Source organism: Rhinopithecus roxellana, chromosome 17 (genome assembly GCF_007565055.1).
Source record: "Rhinopithecus roxellana isolate Shanxi Qingling chromosome 17, ASM756505v1, whole genome shotgun sequence".
In the NCBI taxonomy this organism is placed as follows: domain Eukaryota; kingdom Metazoa; phylum Chordata; class Mammalia; order Primates; family Cercopithecidae; genus Rhinopithecus; species Rhinopithecus roxellana.
In genome coordinates, this window is record NC_044565.1 from 106761238 (window position 1) to 106783498 (window position 22261).

The 22261-nt window shown below is 41.1% G+C and overlaps 1 protein-coding gene and 1 long non-coding RNA gene across 17 annotated transcripts in view; one reads left to right on the forward strand and one right to left on the reverse strand.

Moving 5' to 3' along the window:
* The window catches only part of LIMS1 (LIM zinc finger domain containing 1), a 151321-nt gene that overhangs the window by 127290 nt on the left and 1770 nt on the right, over positions 1–22261 (forward strand). For 9 of the 16 annotated variants that reach the window (XM_030921143.1, XM_030921145.1, XM_030921149.1 and 6 more), the window contains 8 exons: positions 10111–10177; positions 11655–11775; positions 12213–12362; positions 14481–14631; positions 15209–15301; positions 16595–16643; positions 19362–19437; positions 19634–20439. In XM_030921143.1, coding sequence (XP_030777003.1) covers positions 10111–10177; positions 11655–11775; positions 12213–12362; positions 14481–14631; positions 15209–15301; positions 16595–16643; positions 19362–19437; positions 19634–19781 — 855 coding nt within the window. In that variant the 3' untranslated portion in view covers positions 19782–20439. Of the gene's footprint in view, positions 1–1145; positions 1719–10110; positions 10178–11654; positions 11776–12212; positions 12363–13100; positions 13105–14480; positions 14632–15208; positions 15302–16594; positions 16644–19361; positions 19438–19633; positions 20440–22261 lie in introns of those variants that run through there. The other 7 variants (XM_030921144.1, XM_010368734.2, XM_030921151.1 and 4 more) reach the window with 3 other exon arrangements.
* LOC115894265 lies at positions 15328–17216 on the reverse strand. The gene is made up of 4 exons (XR_004054344.1): positions 17054–17216; positions 16297–16301; positions 15930–16101; positions 15328–15538 (listed from the first exon to the last, which is right to left on the reverse strand). It is a non-coding gene; the product is annotated as an uncharacterized LOC115894265 (long non-coding RNA).

A 22261-nucleotide genomic window follows, 5' to 3' on the forward strand; every position in this document is an offset into this window, starting at 1 on the left:
GATGGGGGTTCCCAGGCCAGCCCACAGAAAAGCTGTTTACCCCATCACGGGTACATGAAATTCAGGGCTAGCAAGTATGTAATAATGTCACTCTGGGAAACAGCTTTAAGGGTTTGGGTTAGGGAATGCTATTTTATTCACTAGTACACATTTTTTTAAGCTCCTATTGTGTCCCCAAAACACACATTCCCGACAACAAAAACCTTAGCAGTGGAAAGAGGTCTTCATTTTCTCTTTTCTTCTAATTCTTTTTTTTACTTTATTTCTTTAGGCCTCCAAACATGCTCTGTGTATTTTCTTGCAGTTTTTCCTGTTCTTCCTGACTCCTTCCCTGGGCCGTGGGAGTCTTTTGGGCAAGGATGATGGATTTAGGGATGGGAAAATGACAGTTGTGAGGATGGACAGGAGCAGGAGAGGCCAATGTACCACAGCAGAAGAGGGCGGGAGAGGAGCTCCAGAGGTGTGAATGGAGGCATCAGACATAGAGACCCCTACTGAGGCTATAGGTAGACCGTGATTGGCTGGTGAGGAGAAGGAAAAGGAAATCCCTAGGTGCTAAGGCAGCAAGAAGACAGGGCGTTTGCTGGTACTAGTGGTGGTGAGCCATGACTCAATTCAGGTAAAGGGACCTGAGGACCTACTCTACCTCAGCACTGTGGAGGCCTACCAGGACTTGGCAAGGAAGGAGATGAGACTCCCAAGGCACATTGAAGGGAATTCTAGAAAGCTGGCTTGGAGAGAGCATCGGTCTTCTCACTATATGAATCCCTCCTTTATCCCTCCTTTTTTTTTTTTTTTTTTTTTTTTTTAATCCTGTAGTCCAGAGAGGTTGAAATATCTGATAACTCAACAGGTTTGCGACATGGAAGAGACGAGAATCTATCTGGTCTCCTAGTATCCAATACAGTATTCTTTCCCTTACATATTCTTTTTAAATATAAGATATTTTTATTAAAATGGGCGATTATGACAAAGGCCTTAGGAGAGCTCGGTCCAGGGGAGCAATAGAGAAGAACTCAGAGAAAAAGACAGGCTCTGTTTTCCCAGACATTTTCCTTATATCCCTGGCCTGCTGTTTCCCCTGAGAGCACCCTGGAGCTCCAGCACTCCGTCACCTTCTTTCTCCCATTTTGCCTGTGACTTAGGAATGAACATGATGGTTAAGCTACCTTCATTAAGCAGCATGACCGCTTCCTGAGCTCCTGCTGCTGCATTTAGGCCCTGTCAGCTGTGAGGCCACTGGTGCTGAGTCAGAGGGAAAGGCTCAGAACAGCCTTGAGCAGCGAAGAATAAAGTGTGACTCATCTCGTCCTGCCCACCCCTCACACTGGACTATAAATACCCTCCCTGGGTCTGTGCGTTGTTATTCCAAAAGATGCGTTGAATACCCAGAACTAGGCTATTCATGGGCTGTTGCCCAGTTGAAGCTGTTGGGTCCTGAGGAAGATTACTATTTTGGCTACATTGTTTATCATTAAAACCAGCCCAGGAATGTGTAAACCCGCATGTGGAGAATAAGAAATTTCTTTTTGGTTAAATGATATTAGAGAAAAAAACCATCCAAGGCTGCTAACAAATAATCTTTACTTTCAATTATATCCAGCAATAAGTTGTTTTCCAGAAAAGGAAGCTTGGAAACTTACCCGGTTTGCCTTCCATGTGGGGCATGACTGATGTGCTTCAGTCTTTGTATAATAACAAATGCATCTTTGCCACTCTGTATCTTGGTTATTGCTTTTGTCTCATTATCAGAACAACTTCCTTCCCTGATTTCCACAGCCTCTATGTGTTCTTTTCTCTAGAAGACTAGCTGTGAAGACTTAGAGGTGGGTTCTGTGCACTCGCTTCCACTTGAAAATGTGATTTACTTTTATGGTAGAACTTTCTGGTACTTTGAATTAAATAGGACATTCTTCCCTTTGGCCACAGAGGCAAGTATAGAATGAGATCCTTGTTTCCTAACCACTTACCAGAACATGTATCTGAAGAAATGAGCACCAGTATTTCTGTCTCAACTACAGTTTCTCTTTTCTTTTCTTTTCTTTTTTTTTTTTTTTTTTTTTTTTTTGAGACAGAGTCTCGCTCTGTCGCCCAGGCTGGAGTGCAGTGACCGGATCTCGGCTCACTGCAAGCTCTGCCTCCCGGGTTTACGCCATTCTTCTGCCTCAGCCTCCTGAGTAGCTGGGACTACAGGCGCCCGCCACCTCGCCCAGCTAGTTTTTTGTATTTTTTTTAGTAGAGATGGGGTTTCACCGTGTTAGCCAGGATGGTCTCGATCTCCTGACCTTGTGATCCGCCCGTCTCGGCCTCCCAAAGTGCTGGGATTACAGGCTTCAGCCACTGCGCCTGGCCTTTTTTTCTTTTTCTTAAGACAGGGTCTCACCCTGTTACCCAAGCTGGAGTGCAGTGGCACCATCATGACTCATGGCAGCCTTGACTTCTGGGCTCAAGCAATCCTCCCACCTCAGCCTCCCTTGGAGCTGGGACTACAGGCGCACACTAGCACAGCCAGATAATTTCAAAAATTTTTTTGCAGAAACAGGGTCTTGCCATGTTGCCCAGGCTGGTCTCAAACTCCTGTACTCAAGTGATTGAACTCCGTTTCCCCGGGAAAATACCCTTTCAGCTTCACATTTGTTGGTGCTTCACATTTCTCTTAGTTTGGATTTCACAAATGTCCTTTTTTCCTATCACAAAATGCATTAACAGGAAAGATCTATATTTTTATTTTTATTTTTATTTTTATTTCTATTTTTTTTGAGACAGAGTTTCACTCTTGTTGCCTAGGCTGGAGTGCAAATGCTCAATCTTAGCTCACCGCAACCTCCATCTCGCAGGTTCAAGCAATTCTCCTGCCTCAGCCTCCCAAGTAGCTGGGATTACAGGCATGCGCCACCATGCCCGGCTAATTTTGTATTTTTAGTAGAAACAGGGTTTCTCCATGTTGGTCAGGCTGGTCTCAAACTCCCGACCTCAGGTGATCCGCTCGTCTCGTCCTCCCAAAATGCTGGGATTACAAGCGTGAGCCACTGCCCCTGACCAGGAAAGACCCATTTATGATGAGTAATTTTGTAGCAAGATGTTTTACAGAGAGGTTTCTTCACTCATTTACTCTGATTATTCAGGAAGGCAGAAATTAAGAACAGAAGACACTTCCAACCAGCACATCTGTTTATCTGTGGATCCACTCACTTCAGGGCAGTTTATGACAAACCGGTATAAAGCACCAAATGAAGATTTGCAACTTTGCACTTGACTGGAAATGAGACTTGCAGCTGATTTTTCATCCTGAGCTTACTTGAAAGCAGCTCAGAATAATTCTGTTTTTTCCCCTAAAGGGAATATTTACAGAACTCCAAAACTTAAAACAGTTAAAAACAGAGCCATTCTTGGAGTTCATCTTCCCCTACACAGAGCGACCCATTTCCACAGGTGGTGGGACCCCAGGGTTCTTAAGGCATTTTGTTTATAAATACCACTAATTTGGACCTTTAATATTTCTAATAGGCTTATTGTATTCCTTGTTTAAATCAATTTTGGGATGTAATGTGTAATTACCTAGAAAGGCTATATTTATAGAAATGTGATTCTTTCCAATTTGTGATTCTTGATTTTTAAAAAATTTTATATCCTGGAGTTTTACTTTGGATAAACTTCTGGCCTTTCTTTCAGACCCAAAAGTTGGGTTATACTGTGTTTGATCATTTCTACACTCTGTAGAAAAGAGGCAGCTCGTTATAGCAGAACTTCTCCACCTGGAATTAACAGTAGTTGTGACACTGGAGAAGCATAGCCCAGAGTGCAGGAGATTTGCAGGATGAATGGTGGCAAGGAAATCTATTTCTAAGTCCTCCTATTCTGGTTTTAAAGGTCTCAATTTCTAGATCCTTTTCTCTTTGCCTGAAAACATTTATATTCACAATAGCACTTCTCTCACATTGCAAAAGAAGGAAATCTCAAATCTTACTATCATTAATTGCTCCAGGATACCCATCAAAAAGGATTAGTTAGGGAGTGCTGAAACCTGTAAGGTTAGTCTTTCCCTGCCTTATGTATTTTCTTGTTAAGGAGAAGCTTGGCTTTAGGAATTGTGTTGGATATCCTATATTCGGGTACAGATATGCACGTCCCTTAACCACAGGGAAATGTCTGAGAAAGGTGTCATTAGGCGAGTTCATTGTTGTGCAAAAATCAGAGAATGTATTTAACCTAAGTGTAATAGCCTACAACACATTTGTCTATATGGTATAGGCTATTCCTCTAGGCTACAAACTTGTACAGCATGTTACTATACAGAATACCGCAGGCAGTTGTAACACAATGGTGAGTATTTGTGTATCTAAAAGTATCCAAACTTAGAAAAAGTACAGTAAATATACCATATACCATGGTAGTATATATGGTTCATTGTTGACAGAAATGTTATCCAGCGCATGATTGTATATGCTGAGTTTAGAGATGTAGACAGTAGTTACAACAGCTAGCTTGCTTGCTTGCTTTTTTTCTTTCTTTCTTTCTTTCTTTATTTATTTATTTCTTTCTTTCTTTCTTTCTTTCTTTCTTTCTTTCTTTCTTTCTTTCTTTCTTTCTTTCTCTCTTCTTTCTTCTTCTCTTCTTCTTTCTTCTCTTCTCTTTCTTTCTTCTTTCTTTCTTTCTTTCTTTCTTTCTTTCTCTTTCTTTCTTTCTTTCCTTTCTTTCCTTTCTTTCTTTCTCCTTCCTTCCTTCCTTCCTTTCCTTTCCTTTCCTTGCTTTCCTTGCTTTCTTTTCTTGCTTCTTTCTTTCCTTCCTTCCTTCCTTCCTCCCTCCTTCCCTCCCTCCCTTTTTCTGTCTGTCTGTCTGTCTTGAGTTTTGCTCTGTTGCCCAGGCTGGAGTGCAGTGGCGCCATCTCGGCTCACTGCAACCTCTGCTTCCTGGGTTCAAGCGATTCTCCTGCCTCAGCCTCCTCAGTAGCTTGAATTACAGATGCCTGCCACCACGCCTGGCTAATTTTTGTATTTTTAGTAGAGACAGGTTTCAACATGTTGGTCAGGCTGGTCTCAAACTCCTGATCTTGTGATCTGCCCATCTCAGCCTTCCAAAGTGCTGAGATTACAGGCGTGAGCCACTGCGCCCAGCCAACAGCTTTCCTTTTAGGGCTTAGCCTTTTTCACCCCCTGACTACATCCCCTGACTAATTTCAGAAGAATTCATCCTTTTTAAGAGAAAGCTCTGGTAGAGCAAAGCAAAGAGCATTGGTAAGAAATTGTGAATGAGGTGGATAGAAAACACAAACCATTTTTCCTCAGCTTGCACACCACAACAGTCACCACAGAAGTTCTTCTGTGACCAAATGTATGGGAATTTTTCCCCACACACAAAGCAAGCAGTCAGTTCTGCAGTGGACACCAGCTGGGCGTTCTCCAATTCAATTCCCACACTGTCTACCTGGAGATAGCCTCAGATCCCACAGATTGAGGGGTCAGCCACAGGACTGTCTTCTCCTTCTGATGCCACTTGAAAGCCCCAGATTGCTTTTCCTGTACTTCTGGCTGACATGCTCTGTAAATTGGGGATCCCACAGCCCCCTCTTCTGGTTCTGTTAATTTGCTAGAGCAACTCACAGAGCTCAGGGAAACACGTTTACTGGTTTATTATTAGTATTTTGTTTGTTTGTTTGTTTTGAGACAAGGCCAAGCTCTGTCGCCTAAACTGGAGTGCAGTGGAACAATCACAGTTCACTGCAGCCTCCATCTCGTGTACTCAAGCAGTCTTCCTGCCTCCGCCTTCCCAGTAGCTGGGACTATAGGCACATGCTACCATGCCTGGCTCTACCAGTTTATTATAAACAATATTACCAACCAGGCACGATGGAGCACACCTGTAATCCTAGCACTTTGACAGACTCAGGTGGGAGGATTGCTTGAAGCCAGGAGTTCAAGAGCAGCATGGGCAACATAGTGAGATCCTGTCTCTATAAAAAATAACAAAATTAACCAGGCATGATGACACACACAGTCCCAGCTACTTGGGAGGCTGAGGTGGGAAGATCATTTGAGCCCAGGAGTTGGAGGCTACAGTGAGCTATACTCATGCCACTGCACTCCAGCCTGAAAAACAGGGCAAGACCCTGTTTCTGAAAAAATAATAATAATAAATAAAAATAAATTTTAAAAAAGGATATTATAAAGGATACAGATGAAGAGATACATAGGGTGAGGTATATGGGGGAAGGTGGTCAGAGCCTCCGCACCTTCTCTGGCTGTACCACCCTCTGGGAAAGTGCACTGTGTTCAGCTATCCAGAAGCTGTCTGCACCCTGTCCTTTTACATTTTTACGGAGGCTTCATTATGTAGGCATGATTAATTAAACACTTGGCCATTGGTGATCAACTTAACCTTCAGCTCCTCTCTGCCTTCCCTGAAGGCTGGAGGGTGGGGCTGAAAACCCCAACCATCTAATTCTGCCTTGGTCTTTCTGGTAACCCAGTCCCATCCTGAATCTACTTAAGGGCTGCCAGTCATGAGTCACCTCATTAACATATAAAAAGACATCACTTTTAAGATTCCAAGGATTTTTGGAGCTATATGCCAAGAAACTGGGAGGAAGACCAAATATGTATTTCACAATGTCACAGTGAGGGCATGCCATGAGCTAGAACAAACAGACCAAAGCAGTATCGCTTTTTGACTCTTGGGAGGCCCTGAAAGGTTAAGCAACTTGCCCAAGGCCACACAATGGGTCTTTCAGTCAGATCTTGAACGCAGGCAGTCTGGATCCGTGGTCAGTGTTCTTGACTCCTACCTGTCTTGTTAAAAGGTGTTTCCAAATTACAGCTAATCCTAATTTTATTTTATCTTAGCCAGGGATTATATTTTCAACCTTCCAAAAAAAAATACATATATATATATGTGTGTGTGTATGTGTATATATATACCTTCTAAAATATATATATATATATTAACAGCTGGGTTTTTTGTGTGTTTATGTAATATACATCTTTCTCTTTCATTTAATACAGAATAAAAGTTGATCATTTCTAACTAAATTAATGGAGTTATTTCTGAGTTTTTATACAGTTGTCTTATGGTGTCCACAGAGGATTGGTTCCAGGACACCCCCTCCACCCCACTCCCACCTCACCCTCAGAGTTTACCAAAATCTTCGAATGCTCAAGTCCCTGATATAAAAATGGTGTACTTATTTGCATATAAACTATGCACATCCTCCTTATACTTTTCATTACCTCTAGATTACTTATAATAGCTAATGAAATGTAAATGCTATGTAAATAGTTGTTACACTGTGTTTTTAAATTTGTCTTATTTTTATTTTTCTGTTGGTATTTTTTATTGTTTGGGGTTTTTCCCTCCACATATTTTTTTATCCTTGGTTGATTGAATCCAAGGATGCAGACTCAGCAGATACAGAAGCCTGTTTTGTGGTCGTTTTGGGTTTTTTTTGTTTCTAATTGACATAATCATCACACATATGAGGCACAGTATGATGTTTCAATACATGTATACATTGTGTAAAAATCAAATCAGGGTATTTAATATATCCATCACCTTGTACATTTATAATTTCTTTGTAGTGAAACATTCAAAATACCCCTTTTCTACCTATTTTGAAATAGCTATTTTGAAATATTTTGAAATGCAATATTACTAACCACAGTCACGCTACTGTGCAATAGAACAGTAGAACTTACTCATCCTAACTGTAACTTTGTACCCATTGACCATCTTCTCCCCATCCTCTCCACTCCATTCTCCCCAGGCTCCGGCAACCTCTATCTTACTATTTCTATGAAATCAGCCTCTTTAGATTCCACATGTGAGTGAGATCATGTAGTATTTGTCCTTCAGTGCTTATTTTACTTAATGTAACGTCCTCCAGGTTCATCCATGTCGCCACAGATGACAAGATCTCATTCTTTTGTATGACCAAAGAGTACTGTACCGTATTTTTTTAATCCATTCATCTCTTGATGGACAGTTAGGTTGCTTCCAAATCTTGGCTATTGTGAATAGTGCTGCAGTAAACATGAGAGTGCAGATATCTCTTCCACATATTGATTCTATTTCCTTTGGATACATTCCCAGTAGTGAGATTGCTGGATCATATGGTAGTTCCATTAATTACTGCTAAAAGCTAAACATCAGATTTTTATACACATAGATGGCATACATTCATCAGAAATATATCACGCTTCATAAATACTTGTACTTTTGATTTCACATTATAATGTAGTGTGGCAGAGTATGAGTAATAGCATATCAATTTATTCTCCTCTGTTAATAAACTTTAAAAACCAAATACATTAATCTGGGCAAGGTAGTGTGTGCCTGTAATCCCACTACTCAAGAGGCTGATGTGGAAGGATCACTTGAGCCCAAGAATTCAAGACAAGCCTGAACAACATAGCAAGACCTAATCTAAAAACCAAAAGATACGTTAAATATATGACAGCTTATTAGTTTGAATTAAGTGAAAGCTGAATATAGTAGCTCACACCTGTAATCCCAGCACTTTGGGAGGCCAAGGCGGGCGGATCACTTGAGGTCAGGAGTTCAAGACCAGCCTGGCCAACATGGTGAAACCCTGTCTCTATTAAAAATACAAAAATTAGCTGGATGTGGTGGCGGGTGCCTCTAATCCCAGCTACTCAGGAAGCTGAGGCAGGAGAATCGCTTGAACCCAAGAGGCAGAGGTTACAGTGAGCCAAGATTATACCTCTGCACTCCAGCCTGGGCAACAGAGTGAGACTCTGGGGGGAAAAAAAAGTTATTTTTCTAGGAGAAAATCTGCTTTGATTGGTTCAATAGTAAGAACTGACTTTGCCAGTTAAGCTGTGGTGGATATGTTCACTCAATTGGATGAACCAAATCTATAGCCATAATTTGAGGAAATGGAGTTGACAAGTGATACCTTAAAAATGGGTATCATTAAAAATGGATTTTGATAATCAAACAGTGTATGACTTTTGACATATAACTTGTAAGGAGCTCAAAGACTCAAGGGGAGACATTACTATAACAAGTCTCACGACTTAGTAATGTGGAAAAGGCTTCTTAGCATTTGTATATTTTTTAAAAAAAAGCAACCCCCAAGATAGAAAATAGACCTAGAATTAATATTGAACCTGAGTCTTCTAGTGGAAAGCCATATTGATGCATGAGATACATGAAATAATTGTAGGAGGAAAGGGCAGCCCGACTCATTTCACTATCACTAAGATATGCTTTTCAAGTAAACAGATAGTATTAAAAAATTAATATTTACGTCTTATCCTGTACTAATCATTGTACTGATAATACAGAAGAAAATAAATGTTAACCTTTACAGCCTTATGGATTCAGAAAGCACATTTTAAAATTTCATGTTTTATATATATATTTTATTGCAGAAAAGTATGGCAGGGTGATCCGTTAAAGACAAGTACAAAAAATATACTCGGATAAAATTGGAGGACATGAAATGGAAACAGTTCAAGAAATGAAAGATGTAAAAATCTCGGCTGTTAAAAGGATTTTTTTTAATGGATTTTGGTCATTTTAAAATGTGCTAGGGCTGAGCGTACTGGCTAACGCCTGTGGTCCCAGTGCTTTGAGAGGCTGAGGTAGGAGGATTGCTTTGGGCCGGGAGTCCAATAACCAGTCTAGGCAACATAGCAAGACTCCCATTTTTAAAAAAAATAAGTACAATGTGCTAGAATATTTGCCCTTTGTAAATATTTAAGGTTACAGTGAGAATTACAGATATCGACCTAAAAAATGTGGGAAGTGAGTTGTATGTATGTGCCTACTTTCTGGAGGGAGAGGTGATCCATAGCTTTCAACAGATTCATTAAAGGCAGGGTATTTGAGCCAGAAAACAATTCAGCACAGTCAGAGGCCGGGTCACCATCCCTGTAGGTGTACTAGTCACTCTAGCCTAAACTCATGCCATATGTCTTTTCTGTACCAACATGCAGATGTATGGATGGTGCAAAAGTGTATCTGCTTTTTAAAATCCCGGTAGAGTTACAAACTCTTAGTGCGGAAACATCTTTCCTGTATATCTCCATCAAATAATTATATTTCTCCTGTGATTATTTCGTGTTTGTAAGTTGGTGGTACCCTCTCTTTCAGTTTGAAGGAAGAAAGTACTGTGAACATGACTTTCAGATGCTCTTTGCCCCTTGCTGTCATCAGTGTGGTAAGTTTTACTGCTAAACGTCAAGTAAAAAGTAAGTTTCCGGCCGGGTGCGGTGGCTCACACCTGTAATCCTAGCACTTTGGGAGGCAGAGGGAGGAGGATCACCTGAGGTCAGGAGTTTGAGACCAGCCTGGCCAACATGGGGAAACCCCATCTCTACTAAAAATACAAACATTAGCTGGACGTGGTGGCAGGTGCCTGTAATCCCAGTTACTCAAGAGGCTGAGGCAGGAGAATCGCTTTAACCCAGGTGGCAGAGGTTGCAGTGAGCCAAGACTGGGCCACTTCACTCCAGCCTGGGCAACAGAGCAAAACTCCATCTCGGGAAAAAAAAATAATAATAAGCTTCCAAATTCCTTAAGTCATTTCACACTGGTGAAGTATCGATGCTAAAGATGGTTTTTGGTGCTCATTATGAATAACTGTTGGATACTTCATCACTCCTCTTCCCTATTGTTAATATATAACAAGCTGGAGGAGTATCAAAACCTAGAGAGAACTGATTTTTAAGGACATTTGAAGTAGAGGTATTTTGGGATGAACTAGGACTCCTATCGGGTGGCGATTAGGATTGTTCTTTTCCTGTGTTAACACAACCTTTATCTACTTGCTTTTGGTTTTGCCAGGAAAGAGGCAGGGAAGACATCAGTGAGGTGCTTTCGATGCTTAGGGATGCTTCAGCGTTGCTTGCATGGCGCATAAGCAATGGACTTGCTTGCATGTTGTCCACTTCACTGGTTGCTAATCCCTCTGCTAGGTTTCCAGAGATTGAAGGAACTGAGTAGAATGTTCTAAAGGTTTAATGAAAGAATAAATGAAGTGTGGGTTATAAGAAACTGTGCTGTAGATTTCAATTGTCTATGTTGACAATGACAGAAATAACCAAAAGGCATTCAGGACAGCCCAGTACCTCATTTGGAAAGGAAAACTAGATTCAGAGATGAGACAAAACAGCCCAAAAACGTGGCTACTGAATCAAAAACAAAAACTCAGACGAAATAAAAACTTTTTTTCTAATGTGCTTACTGTGGTAGACACATAAATAAAAAGTTCCTCTACTGGCCAGGTGTGGTGGCTCACACCTATAATCCTAGCACTTTGGGAGGCCAAGGTGGGAGGGTCACCTGAGGTCGGGAATTCGAGACCAGCCTGACCAACTTGGAGAAACCCCACCTCTACTGAAAATACAAAATTAGCCGGGCGTGGTGGTGCATGCCTGTAATCCCAGCTACTTGGAAGGCTGAGGCAGGAGAATCGCTTGAACCCAGGAAGTGGAGGTTGCAGTGAGCCAAGATGGCGCCGTTACACTCCAGCCTGGACAACAAGGGCGAAGCTCTGTCTCAAAAAAAAAATAGTTCCTTTGTTGAGAAAGGCTTAAATGGTTTTTTCCTCACTGTTTTTCCTTAATTGCTCTCTTAGTAAATAAAGTGCCATGCTTGTTACTTAGTAACATCCTTTGGGTGTTGCTTTCCCACAGGTGAATTCATCATTGGCCGAGTTATCAAAGCCATGAATAACAGCTGGCATCCAGAGTGCTTCCGCTGTGACCTCTGCCAGGAAGTTCTGGCGGATATCGGGTTTGTCAAGAATGCTGGGAGGTAGGTGGATTTTCATCCTTGTCAGATGCGGGTGGAAAATGTGACTGTGACAAGATCACGGGTATTCTCCACGTGGGATGTAAGGCAGTTCTGTAGGACACCGAACTGAGGGCATGGGAACTCAGACACTGCAGTGTGTTGACTGAGTGCTGCTGCTGGGAGTGGACCCTTGCATTGCTATGCATAGGGCATAACTGCTCCATGCATGGCTGAACTACCAACAGGGGATGTGCCTAGATGGAGTTTCATGAAAATCAGTCAGATATTAGGGTTGGAACACTATTTTCGTGTAGCTTGATTCTGCTCTGTTAAGCACAGGAGTGATTTTTTTTAAGAAATGGTTTGTTTAATTTCTTTTCAGAGGTAAGGGAAGCATATTTCTTTTTAACCATTAGAAAGAACCTGAAATTTTAAATTTAAGTTTTGGCTCTGTTTAGACACCTGTGTCGCCCCTGTCATAATCGTGAGAAAGCGAGAGGCCTTGGGAAATATATCTGCCAGAAATGCCATGCTATCATCGACGAGCAGCCTCTGATATTCAAGAACGACCCCTACCATCCAGACCATTTCAACTGTGCCAACTGCGGGTACTGGAATTGTTTCTTTTTTATTACACAAGCAGTGGGAAGGAAAGACTACATTTATCTCTATTTCTGTTAATCTAGCAAACTAAATTGTTTTTCTCCAATTTTTAGTCTAGAAAATGTTAAACCTGTAGAAGAATTAAGAGAATGATATAATGAAACCTGTATACCCTTAATTTTGTTTCACCAGTTAACATTTTGCCACGCTTGTGTGTATACAGTACATTCTCGTTTCACCTACCTGTGTATGTGTGTGCGTGTGCATGTATACACATACCTCTAAAATTTCTCATGACTCTCAGTATACATCTCCTGAGAATAAGGGCATTTTCCTATGGAACCACGATACTATTTTTAATTTTTTTTTTTCTCTTGAGACAGGGTCTCGCTCTATTGCCCAGGCTGAAGTGCAGTGGGCAGTCATAGCTCACTGCAGCCACACCCTCCTGGGCTCAAGCAATCCTCCCACCTCAGCCTCCAGAATAGCTGGGACCACAGGCACACACCACCCTTTCTTAATTTTTTTGTAGAAATGGAGTCTTGCTATGTTGCCCAGGCTGGTCTCATACTCCTGGGCTCAAGCAATGCACCCATCTCGGCCTCCCAAAGTGCTGGGATTATAGGCATGAGCCACTGCACCTGGTCAGAATCACAATACTCTTATTGTGCCTAAGAAAATTAGCAATAGTTGGCCAGGCGCGGTGGCTCACGCCTGTAATCCCAGCACTTTGGGAGGCCGAGGCAGGTAGATCACGAGGTCAGGAGATCAAGACCATCCTGGCTAGCACAGTGAAACCCCATCTCTACTAAAAATACAAAAATTAGCTGGGCATGGTGGCAGACACCTGTAGTCCCAGCTACTCGGGAGGCTGAGGCAGGAGAATGGTGTGAACCCGGGAGGCGGAGCTTGCAGTGAGCCGAGATCGCACTGCTGCCCTTCAGCCTGGATGACAGAGCAAGACTCCATCTCATAAAAAAAGTGAAAAAAAAAAGAAAACAGTTTGGTCACATGAGTTCAGCCATCTCATCTTTTGTGATTGAATTATCAGTTTGCGCCTTATCTCATTTTCTTACCTATCCTTCCTCTTGGGGGATTCTCCTCTGTCCACTTTTCATTAGCATCTCTCCTAGAGAATTACATAAAAGGGGTGAAATTCAGACGAGTCTATTTGACTAATTGGGACTATCTCTGACCAAATGTTTATTGATGCAGGAGACTGAAAATAATATTTAATTTGAGTATTTGGAGAAAGAAAATTCTGGGAATTTTATTGTTTATGAAAATAAATCTGTTAACCTATAACTCTTCAACAGCTTGTGACCATTTAAATAATTGTTAGTAAATGGAACTAGTCTCACAACTTCTCAGTTTGCTTGGAAAGGTCATGTCTTAGTCTATTTTATGCGCCTATAACAGAATACCACAAACTGGGTAATTTGTAACCGGCAGAAACGTATTTGGCTCATGGTTCTGGAGGCTGGAAAGTCCAAGATCAAGGGGCTGGCATCTGGTGAGGACCTTCTTCTGCATCATAACATAGCAGAGGGCATCACATGGCGGGGGAGAGAGGAGGGGGGAAGGAAGAGAAGGAAGGAGGCTGAATTCGTCCTCTTATAAGGAACCTACCCCCTCAATAACAGCATTAATCCATCCGTGAGGGCAGAGCCTTCGTGATCTAATCACCCCTTAGAGGTCTTACTTCCCAACACCTGCACTGGGGATCATGAACTTTGGAGGGCACAGTCACACCATAGCAGGTAGTATTACTGAGTCTACCCTCAGCACTGTGATTATTCCCTGTAGCTTTTAAATGAAGACAAATGGACTGAAATGTAATGTGATAATATAAGAAGGAAATGATGAATATGCCTGGTGTGTTGGTGTGTATCTGACCTAGTCTTGCATCTTATCCTTTTAAGATACAGATGTTTTGGTAGGAGTCTGAAACCTGTTCAGGCCTATTAATTCAGGTTATTCTGATCACCTCTAGCGGGGGAAAAAGAAATTTGCAGGGATTGTCATAGTAATGTCTTTAAAAACCTGAAAAGTGTGCTAGCCCCATCGGTTGGCCATTTTTCTCTCAGTATTAGTATTAAGCTGGCTGTCTTTCTCACGGACAGGAAGGAACTGACTGCCGATGCGCGGGAGCTGAAAGGGGAGCTATACTGCCTGCCATGCCATGATAAAATGGGGGTCCCCATCTGTGGCGCTTGCCGACGGCCCATTGAAGGGCGCGTGGTGAACGCCATGGGCAAGCAGTGGCATGTGGAGGTGAGTTCTGAATGGCAAAGGGTAACCAGTTCTTTCAAATCTCCATGATTAAGGTGTAACCAATACTTTCAAATCTTCATGATTCAGGGGTAACTAGTACTTTCAAATCTCTATGATTCAGGTGTCCTGGCAAGATTAGGAGACTCTAAAGATTAAACATGGACATTTTTAATTGACAGTTGACTTTGCTGACAGTGAAGAATATAGAATGTACACTGCTTTTGTGAATGTCTCAGTAATGATGCAGGATGTGCACTTTTGCTCCTAAAGCCTTCTTGAAGCAGGAAGTGCCATGGTCTGTATCCAGCAGCAGCTCCTCCTTTGTAGGTACTACTAAGATGCTCACCTCTGTTCTCTTTTTGGGCTATTGTAATAGGCTATGTCAAGTAACCTTTAAAGACAGACGCCTGAATTAAAACTGCAAAAGTATTATATTATGAGGCCACGTATGGCCAAATGAAGTGACTGTCTCAAACTTTCATTCATCTTCTCTGAAAATAGGTTAACTTTGGGGTTTCCTTTATTAGATATAAAATATGGCAGTTCAAAAATGACCTATGGCAATTTTTCTTTTCAGCATTTTGTTTGCGCCAAGTGTGAGAAACCCTTTCTTGGACATCGCCATTATGAGAGGAAAGGCCTGGCGTATTGTGAAACCCACTATAACCAGGTATTGACTTTAGTCACTGGGTGCCAGATAGACTTTTATGAACCTAAGCTTATCAGTAGTTTAACTACAAGTAAATCTCTTGGAAGATGTGCATTGTTGAGTAGAGATGTATTTTTAACTTTGTATTTGGGAAATAATTTCAGACTCAGAAGCTAACTATAAAATGGGAAATACAAAGAATACCTGTATGCCTTTCATTCAAGTCCACAGTTCGCTTTACTGTTTCGCGCGCTCGGTCTTCCTGTGTAAAACACATACTTACGTAAATATTATATACAAGTACGATGGCCGTTTCTAAAGCATTTGCCAATAAGTTCATCATACTCCTTTACCCCTAAATACTTCAGTGTATGTTTCCTAAGAATATGGGACTCTCTGACATAATCGTAGTTATCAATATTGATACTATAACCCATTTATTCCAATTTTGTCGCTTGAGTCAGTAGCATCCTCACAGCACTTTTTCCACTCCCAGACTGGACCCAGCCTGGGGTTGTGATGTTTCTTTAGCCTTCTTAAATCTGGAACATTTCCAGAGCCTTTTAAAATTTTTGATGACATTGACATTTTGGAGGGATGCAGAGGGCCCCTACCCCCTTTTAATAGACTACTTTCCTCTTGGGTTCACCTGCTGCTTCTATGTGCTTAGATGAGGTTATACACAGCAGGTTGTAGCCCCATACGGTGGCAGGCATCCTCTCAGAACCTTGCCCCTGGAGCACTTTATATCTCTCCTTCACTGGTGATCTCCCAAGCGTGGTGCTGGCCGATAACATCACTATGAATTACAATTTCCTTCCCTCTTTTGTAAGAAAGAAGCAATCTGTGGGCAATCATTTTATGACCATGGAAATGTCCTGTTCCTCATCACCTGCCCTAGATTTAGCACCCCTTGATGATTCTTGTCTCTGTGCCAGCTGCAAACAACAGTTCTCCAGCCCCACATCCTCCACCCATAGTCTGCACCTCAGCGCTCTGCCTGAGCAAGAGCCCACCTCCTCTCCTGTCTATAGGTTTATTCATTTGTCTGTTTCTTATCCATACGGACTCACAGATTTCCGTATTTTGCATTACTTATTTGGGTGTTCAAACTATCATCTGGAAAGTTTTTTTTTTTAATTGATGGCAGTGAATTACTTTCATTGTAAGAAGTAAAACACTTGTCAAAGAACTTTTACTAATTTTCTCTAGTAGTGATAAATTCTCAATTTAGATAACCAGCTATTTTTAAATGTTCAGTGTTCTAAAATATTTAACACATCTTGAACTTTGACCACCTTTTTGTATTTTCAGCTATTTGGTGATGTTTGCTTCCACTGCAATCGTGTTATAGAAGGTGATGGTAAGTATCTGTGTGAGTTCTAGATTGGTACCAGTTTGACACAAAAACACTAGGGTAATGTGGAAATTCAGGTTGGTGATTGCTATTGTTTGGAATGTGATCGTTATCAGTTGCTTTTTCTCTTTGGCGTATTTCCCAAGTAATCTGTAGCAGTAAGATGATAATATCAAAGAGTTGGATTTGTTACTGATTTATGATACTACTTTTGGTCACTACCACAGTGTTGTATGCCAGCAATCATGGGAACTGTCCCTGGTGGACCCTAAGACCAATTTCTGTGTCCAGTTTCAGGAAACTCTAGAACAACGTTTATTAGGAACAGTTTAATCTGCTATCGTAGTTAGGAAGAGGCACTTTAACCTCCACATACTAAAACCTGGCAGTTATCAGCAAGCATATCTAGGACTTACCACCCTTGTACTTTGGTAATTAGGCTGGGCTGATTGATTGGGACAGAAAGGAAGCAGCTGTGTTTGCTAACAGTCGCTAACACAATTCTGCCCGAGACTTCCTGGCAAAGTTTTGAACAATCCTGTTTTCAGCATGATTCATGGCTCCCTGCAGACATCACCTAATTCCGGAAATACTTTTGAAACACTGTTCATGTGCAGTTTGTGAAAACAATCCAGGAAAACAATCTTTAGTGCCATTGAAAATAAAACTTACCTCCCTCCTCTGTGAAACAGACGCCAGGTGAAAGAAGCTGCAAAGGAAGCTGTCTTGTTACCAGCTCTGGAAAAAAGACTCCTACAGGGGCAAATAAGTTAATGTCCGGATTTTTGAAAATTATATACCTATTTTATATATAGGTATATATACACATATTTATAAATATGTATGTGTGTATATATACATATAAATATGTATATGTATAAATATCCATATTTCCTTGTTGGGCCAACAGCAGTAGGGACAGAAACAGCAAGCTCACCTAAACAACATGATGCATGGACAGTCGCCACATGTGCCCAGGTGTAGGGGGCACAGTTGCTGGTGTAAGACATGGCACACATTTATAACTTCACAGGATACTTAAGGACAGGGAAAGAGTAAAGTCAGCCCTCCGTATCCAAGGGCTGGATCCAAACATCCGTGGATTCAGCCAACTATGAATCAAAAATATTTAGAGAAAAATAATATACCAATACAAATAATACAGTATAATGACTATTTACATATCCTTTGCATTATACTAGGCATTATAATTAATCTAGAGATGATCTAAAGTATACGAGACAAGACCAGGAGCAGTGGCTCACGCCTGTAATTCCAACACTTTGGGAGGCTGAGGCGGGCAGATCACCTGAGGTCAGGAGTTCAAGACCAGTCTGACCAACATGGTGAAACCCCGTCTCTACTAAAAATACAAAAAATTAGCCGGGTGTGGTGGTGCATGCCTATAATCCCAGCTACTCGGGAGGCAGAGGCAGGAGAATCACTTGAGGTTGCCCTGAGCCAAGATCACACCATTGCACTCCAGCCTGGGCAACAAGAGCGAAACTTTGTCTCAGAAAAAAAAAAAAAAGTATACAAGACAATGTACATAGCCTATATGCATTTTATATCAGGGACTTGAGCATCTGAGATTTTGGTATCCTCAAGGCATCCTAGAAACAGCATCCTGCACATACTGAGCAACAACTGTATACATAAAGGTTGAGGGCCGGGTGTGGTGGCTTACACCTGTAATCCCACCACTTAAGGAGGTCAAGGCAGGAGAATTTCTTGAGGCCAGGCATTCAAGACCGGCCTGGGCAACATAGCAAGACCTCCATCTCTACAAAATAAAAATAAAAAATTAGCCAGATATGGTGGCACACACCTGTGGTCCCAGCTACACAGGAGGATGAGATGAGAAGACTGCCTGAGCCCAGGAGTTTGAGCTGTGATCACACCACTGCAGTACAGCCTGGACAACAGAGCGAGACCCTGTCTGAAAAACAAAAGAAAAGAAGCTCTCAAGAAAGAGGTTCTTGGCTGGGCATGGTGGCTCATGCCTGTAATCTTAGCATTTTGGGAGACTGAGGCAGGCAGATTGCTTGAGCCCAGGAGTTCAAGACCAGCCTGGGAAACATGGCAAAACTGTGTTTCTACAAAAAATACAAAAATTAGCCAGGTATAGGCCGGGCGCATTGGCTCATGCCTGTAGTCCCAGCACTTTGGGAGGCCAAGATGGGCGGATCACAAGGTCAAGAGATTGAGACCATCGTGGCCAACATGGTGAAATCCTGTCTCTACTAAAGATACAAAAATTAGCTGGTCATGGTGGCACACGCCTGTAGTCCCAGCTACTCAAGAAAATGAGGCAGGAGAATTGCTCGAACCCAGGAGGCGGAGGTTGCAGTGAGCCGTGATTGCGTCACTGCACTCCAGCCTGGCAACAGAGCGAGAGTCCGTATCAAAAAAAAATTAGCCAGGTGTAGTGGCGTGCACCTGTAGTCCCAGCTACTCAGGAGGCTGAGGTGGGAGGATCACTTGAGCCTGGGAAGTTGGGGCTACAGTGAGCCAAGATTGTGCCACTGTACTCCAGCCTGGGCAATAGAGCAAGACCCTGTCTCATTAAAAAAAAAAAAAAAAAAAAAAAAAAAGATTATTGAGAACCTCTACCAGGTGCCACAGACACAGTCGTAGTTCTGTTTTAGAGTTGAAATTCTAAGCTGCCCTGCTCCCCATAAGGATGTATTTCCATGTGACCAGATCTCTTTCCTCTTTCTCTAGTGGTCTCTGCTCTTAATAAGGCCTGGTGTGTGAACTGCTTTGCCTGTTCTACCTGCAACACTAAGTTAACACTCAAGTAAGTCTACGGTTTTGTCCAGTGTGAATCCTAAGACTGAAAACTTTGGGGTGACACTTAAAAAAAATCCTAGAATTTAGAAAAATAATTATTTGATTTCTTATTTCCTCTTTCTGTTCAGGCCTTCTGAAAGTAAAGGTTCTTCCTTTAATTGTTCCCTGTTCTTTCTTCTATTCCTTCTTTGTCCTACTCAAAGGGATAAGTTTGTTGAAATTGACCTAAAGCCAGTCTGCAAACACTGTTATGAGAAAATGCCAGAAGAATTTAAGAGGCGACTTGCCAAACGGGAGAGAGAAGCAAAGGATAAGGACAAGCAGAAAAAGAAAAAGCCAGTCTGTTTGTAAACTTTTCTATCGCTCTGTCATCATTTTCGCTACTTTCTCCTTTGGTTAGTTCTTTGGAATATGTTTGTGTTGTTTCTGTCTTTTGCTTTCTTCCCCCCTCATCGCAACTTTTGGGCATGTATTTGTAGTCATCAGAGATTGAAATACAAGTATTTGTCCTATGTAGAATTGGTCCTTTAGCATAATTGCTAAAATTACAAACATTAAATGAATACGCTCCATAGTTAATACAAGTTTGTGGTCATGTATTTCACTTACTCTGTAGACTCACTCACCTCATTTTTTAAATACCATATGGTGTACATTTCTTTCCTTTTTTTTAAATGGATTCAAAGGGAAGAATTCTAATCTGTTAATAGAACCTGGAAAAAGTTTTAAAGGATTTTTGTCTGATAACTATAGCTTTTAAAACCCTGGTTTTTGGTTTCCTTGCCAAAATCATTTAATTGATAAATTATAAGTGTTGTTTGATATTTTTAAAAATACATATATTCTAAGTTATGTATTAAATTATTTCAGCATGGCCAGGCATGGTGGCTCATGCCTATAATCCCAGCACTTTGGGAAGCCAGAGCAGAAGGATTGCTTGAGCCCAGGATTTTGAGACCAGCCTGGACAACATGCCTAGACCTCATCCATCAAAAAAAAAAAAAAAAAATTAGCCAGGTGTGGTGGCCCATACCTATAGTCCCAGCTACTCAGGAGGCTGAGGTTGCAGTGAGCCATGACTGTGCCACCACACTCCAGCTTGGGCGACAGAGTGAGACTCTTGTCTCAAAAAAAAAAACAAAAATCTTTCAACATGTTTCATATGTAAGCAAAGTCTATCTGATTTACATAAGACCTCTTCTGTGATGTTTGAATATGCATTGATACAATACCCATATGCTATTGTTTATGAATTTATTTCCTCAATGTCTTCAAACTCTTTTTTTATTCCTGATTTTTATGAGAAGTATTTCAATCTTTGAAATTCTCTTGAATTACTAGCATGATTGTTCCAGTTTTCCCTCATAGTTACCATTGTGTTTGGAGCTCTAAAAATATTTTGTTTCAGTTTACATGTTTCCTTCTATAAAGAGGAATTAAATGTAAATGTAAGATTAAAACAATGAGGCAGGGCATGGTGGCTCACGCCTGTGATGCCAGCACTTTGAGAGGCCGAGGCAGCAGATCACTTGAGACCAGCCTGGGCAACATGGTGAAACCGCATCTCTACTAAAAATACAACAACATTAGCCAGGCATAGTGGCGGGCGCCTGTAATCCCAGCTACTCATGAGGCTGAGACAGGAGGATCGCTTGAACCTGAGAGGCAGAGGTTGCAGTGACCCAAGATTGTGCCACTGCATTCTACCCTGGGCAACAGAGTGAAACTCTGTCTCAAAAAAAAAAAAAAAAAAAAAAAAAAGATTCAAACAGTGGGAAAGCTTGCTAAGGTAGTCTCTCTGAAAACAGGAATAATTTTTTTTTCTTTTGTCACAAAAATGGCAGTTTTAATAGCTTTTGCTCTAAGAAGCCCTTGGGAGAAAAGCCTGTAAAATAATTCCCAGTGTGGTGTTTTAAAATAGAAGATTTTTCATTTTAAATATGTGTTTAGGAATTTCCTTTGTTACTAACATTGTCCTTTAAAATGATCTTGAAGCAAAGTCTAGTTTAATGTTTAAATGCAGTAAAAAAAAATCAGTAGATTTTATCATTTTTGTCATAGATAGCAATATATCACTAGATTTATTTCACAAATGCTACCTGAATATGATTTCACGGACAATGAACAAGTTATCAAGTTGTATATTTACTCAATTCAAAATTAAACACTCTGGATTTCAACAGTAATATGCTCCTGTAATTACCTGTTGGAAATGCATTACAGATGGTCAGGAGGCTATCTGAAAAGTTGTCTTCTCCAGGACCGTTTTAAAAATAAATGGATGTGTATTGCCCTAGCTTTTCAAAAGAATAGTTGAGTTCTTCAAATAGCTACCATTTACAATACAACCACAGGTGATTTGGTTACATTTATGTTAAGAGTGATTAAAAACTTTCTTGCAACCTTTCTGTCAGATACCCAAAATAACCCCTTATAATTTAAAATTAATTAAACCTCATGGCTACCTAATTTAAAGTACTAAGTAAGATCATGTTGCCTCCAATAAAGAAATCATTCACATTATTAAAATATGATTCTTTCCTTTAGATAAATTTATCTTTAAGGTATTCCCAAGATATTTTAAAATGTGATTATCATCCTGGGCAATACAGCAGGACCCTGTCTCTCCAAAAAAAATTTTTTTAAGTTAGCCAGGCATAGTAGTATGCACTTGTGTCCCAGCTATTCAGGAGGCTGAGGTGGGAGGATGACTTGAGTCCAGGAGTTAGAGGCTGCAGTGAGCTGTGATCACCACTGCACTCCAGCCTGGGTGACAGTTGAGGCTCTGTTTCCAAAAAAAAATGTGATTGACTGTACTTAAGTAAATTATA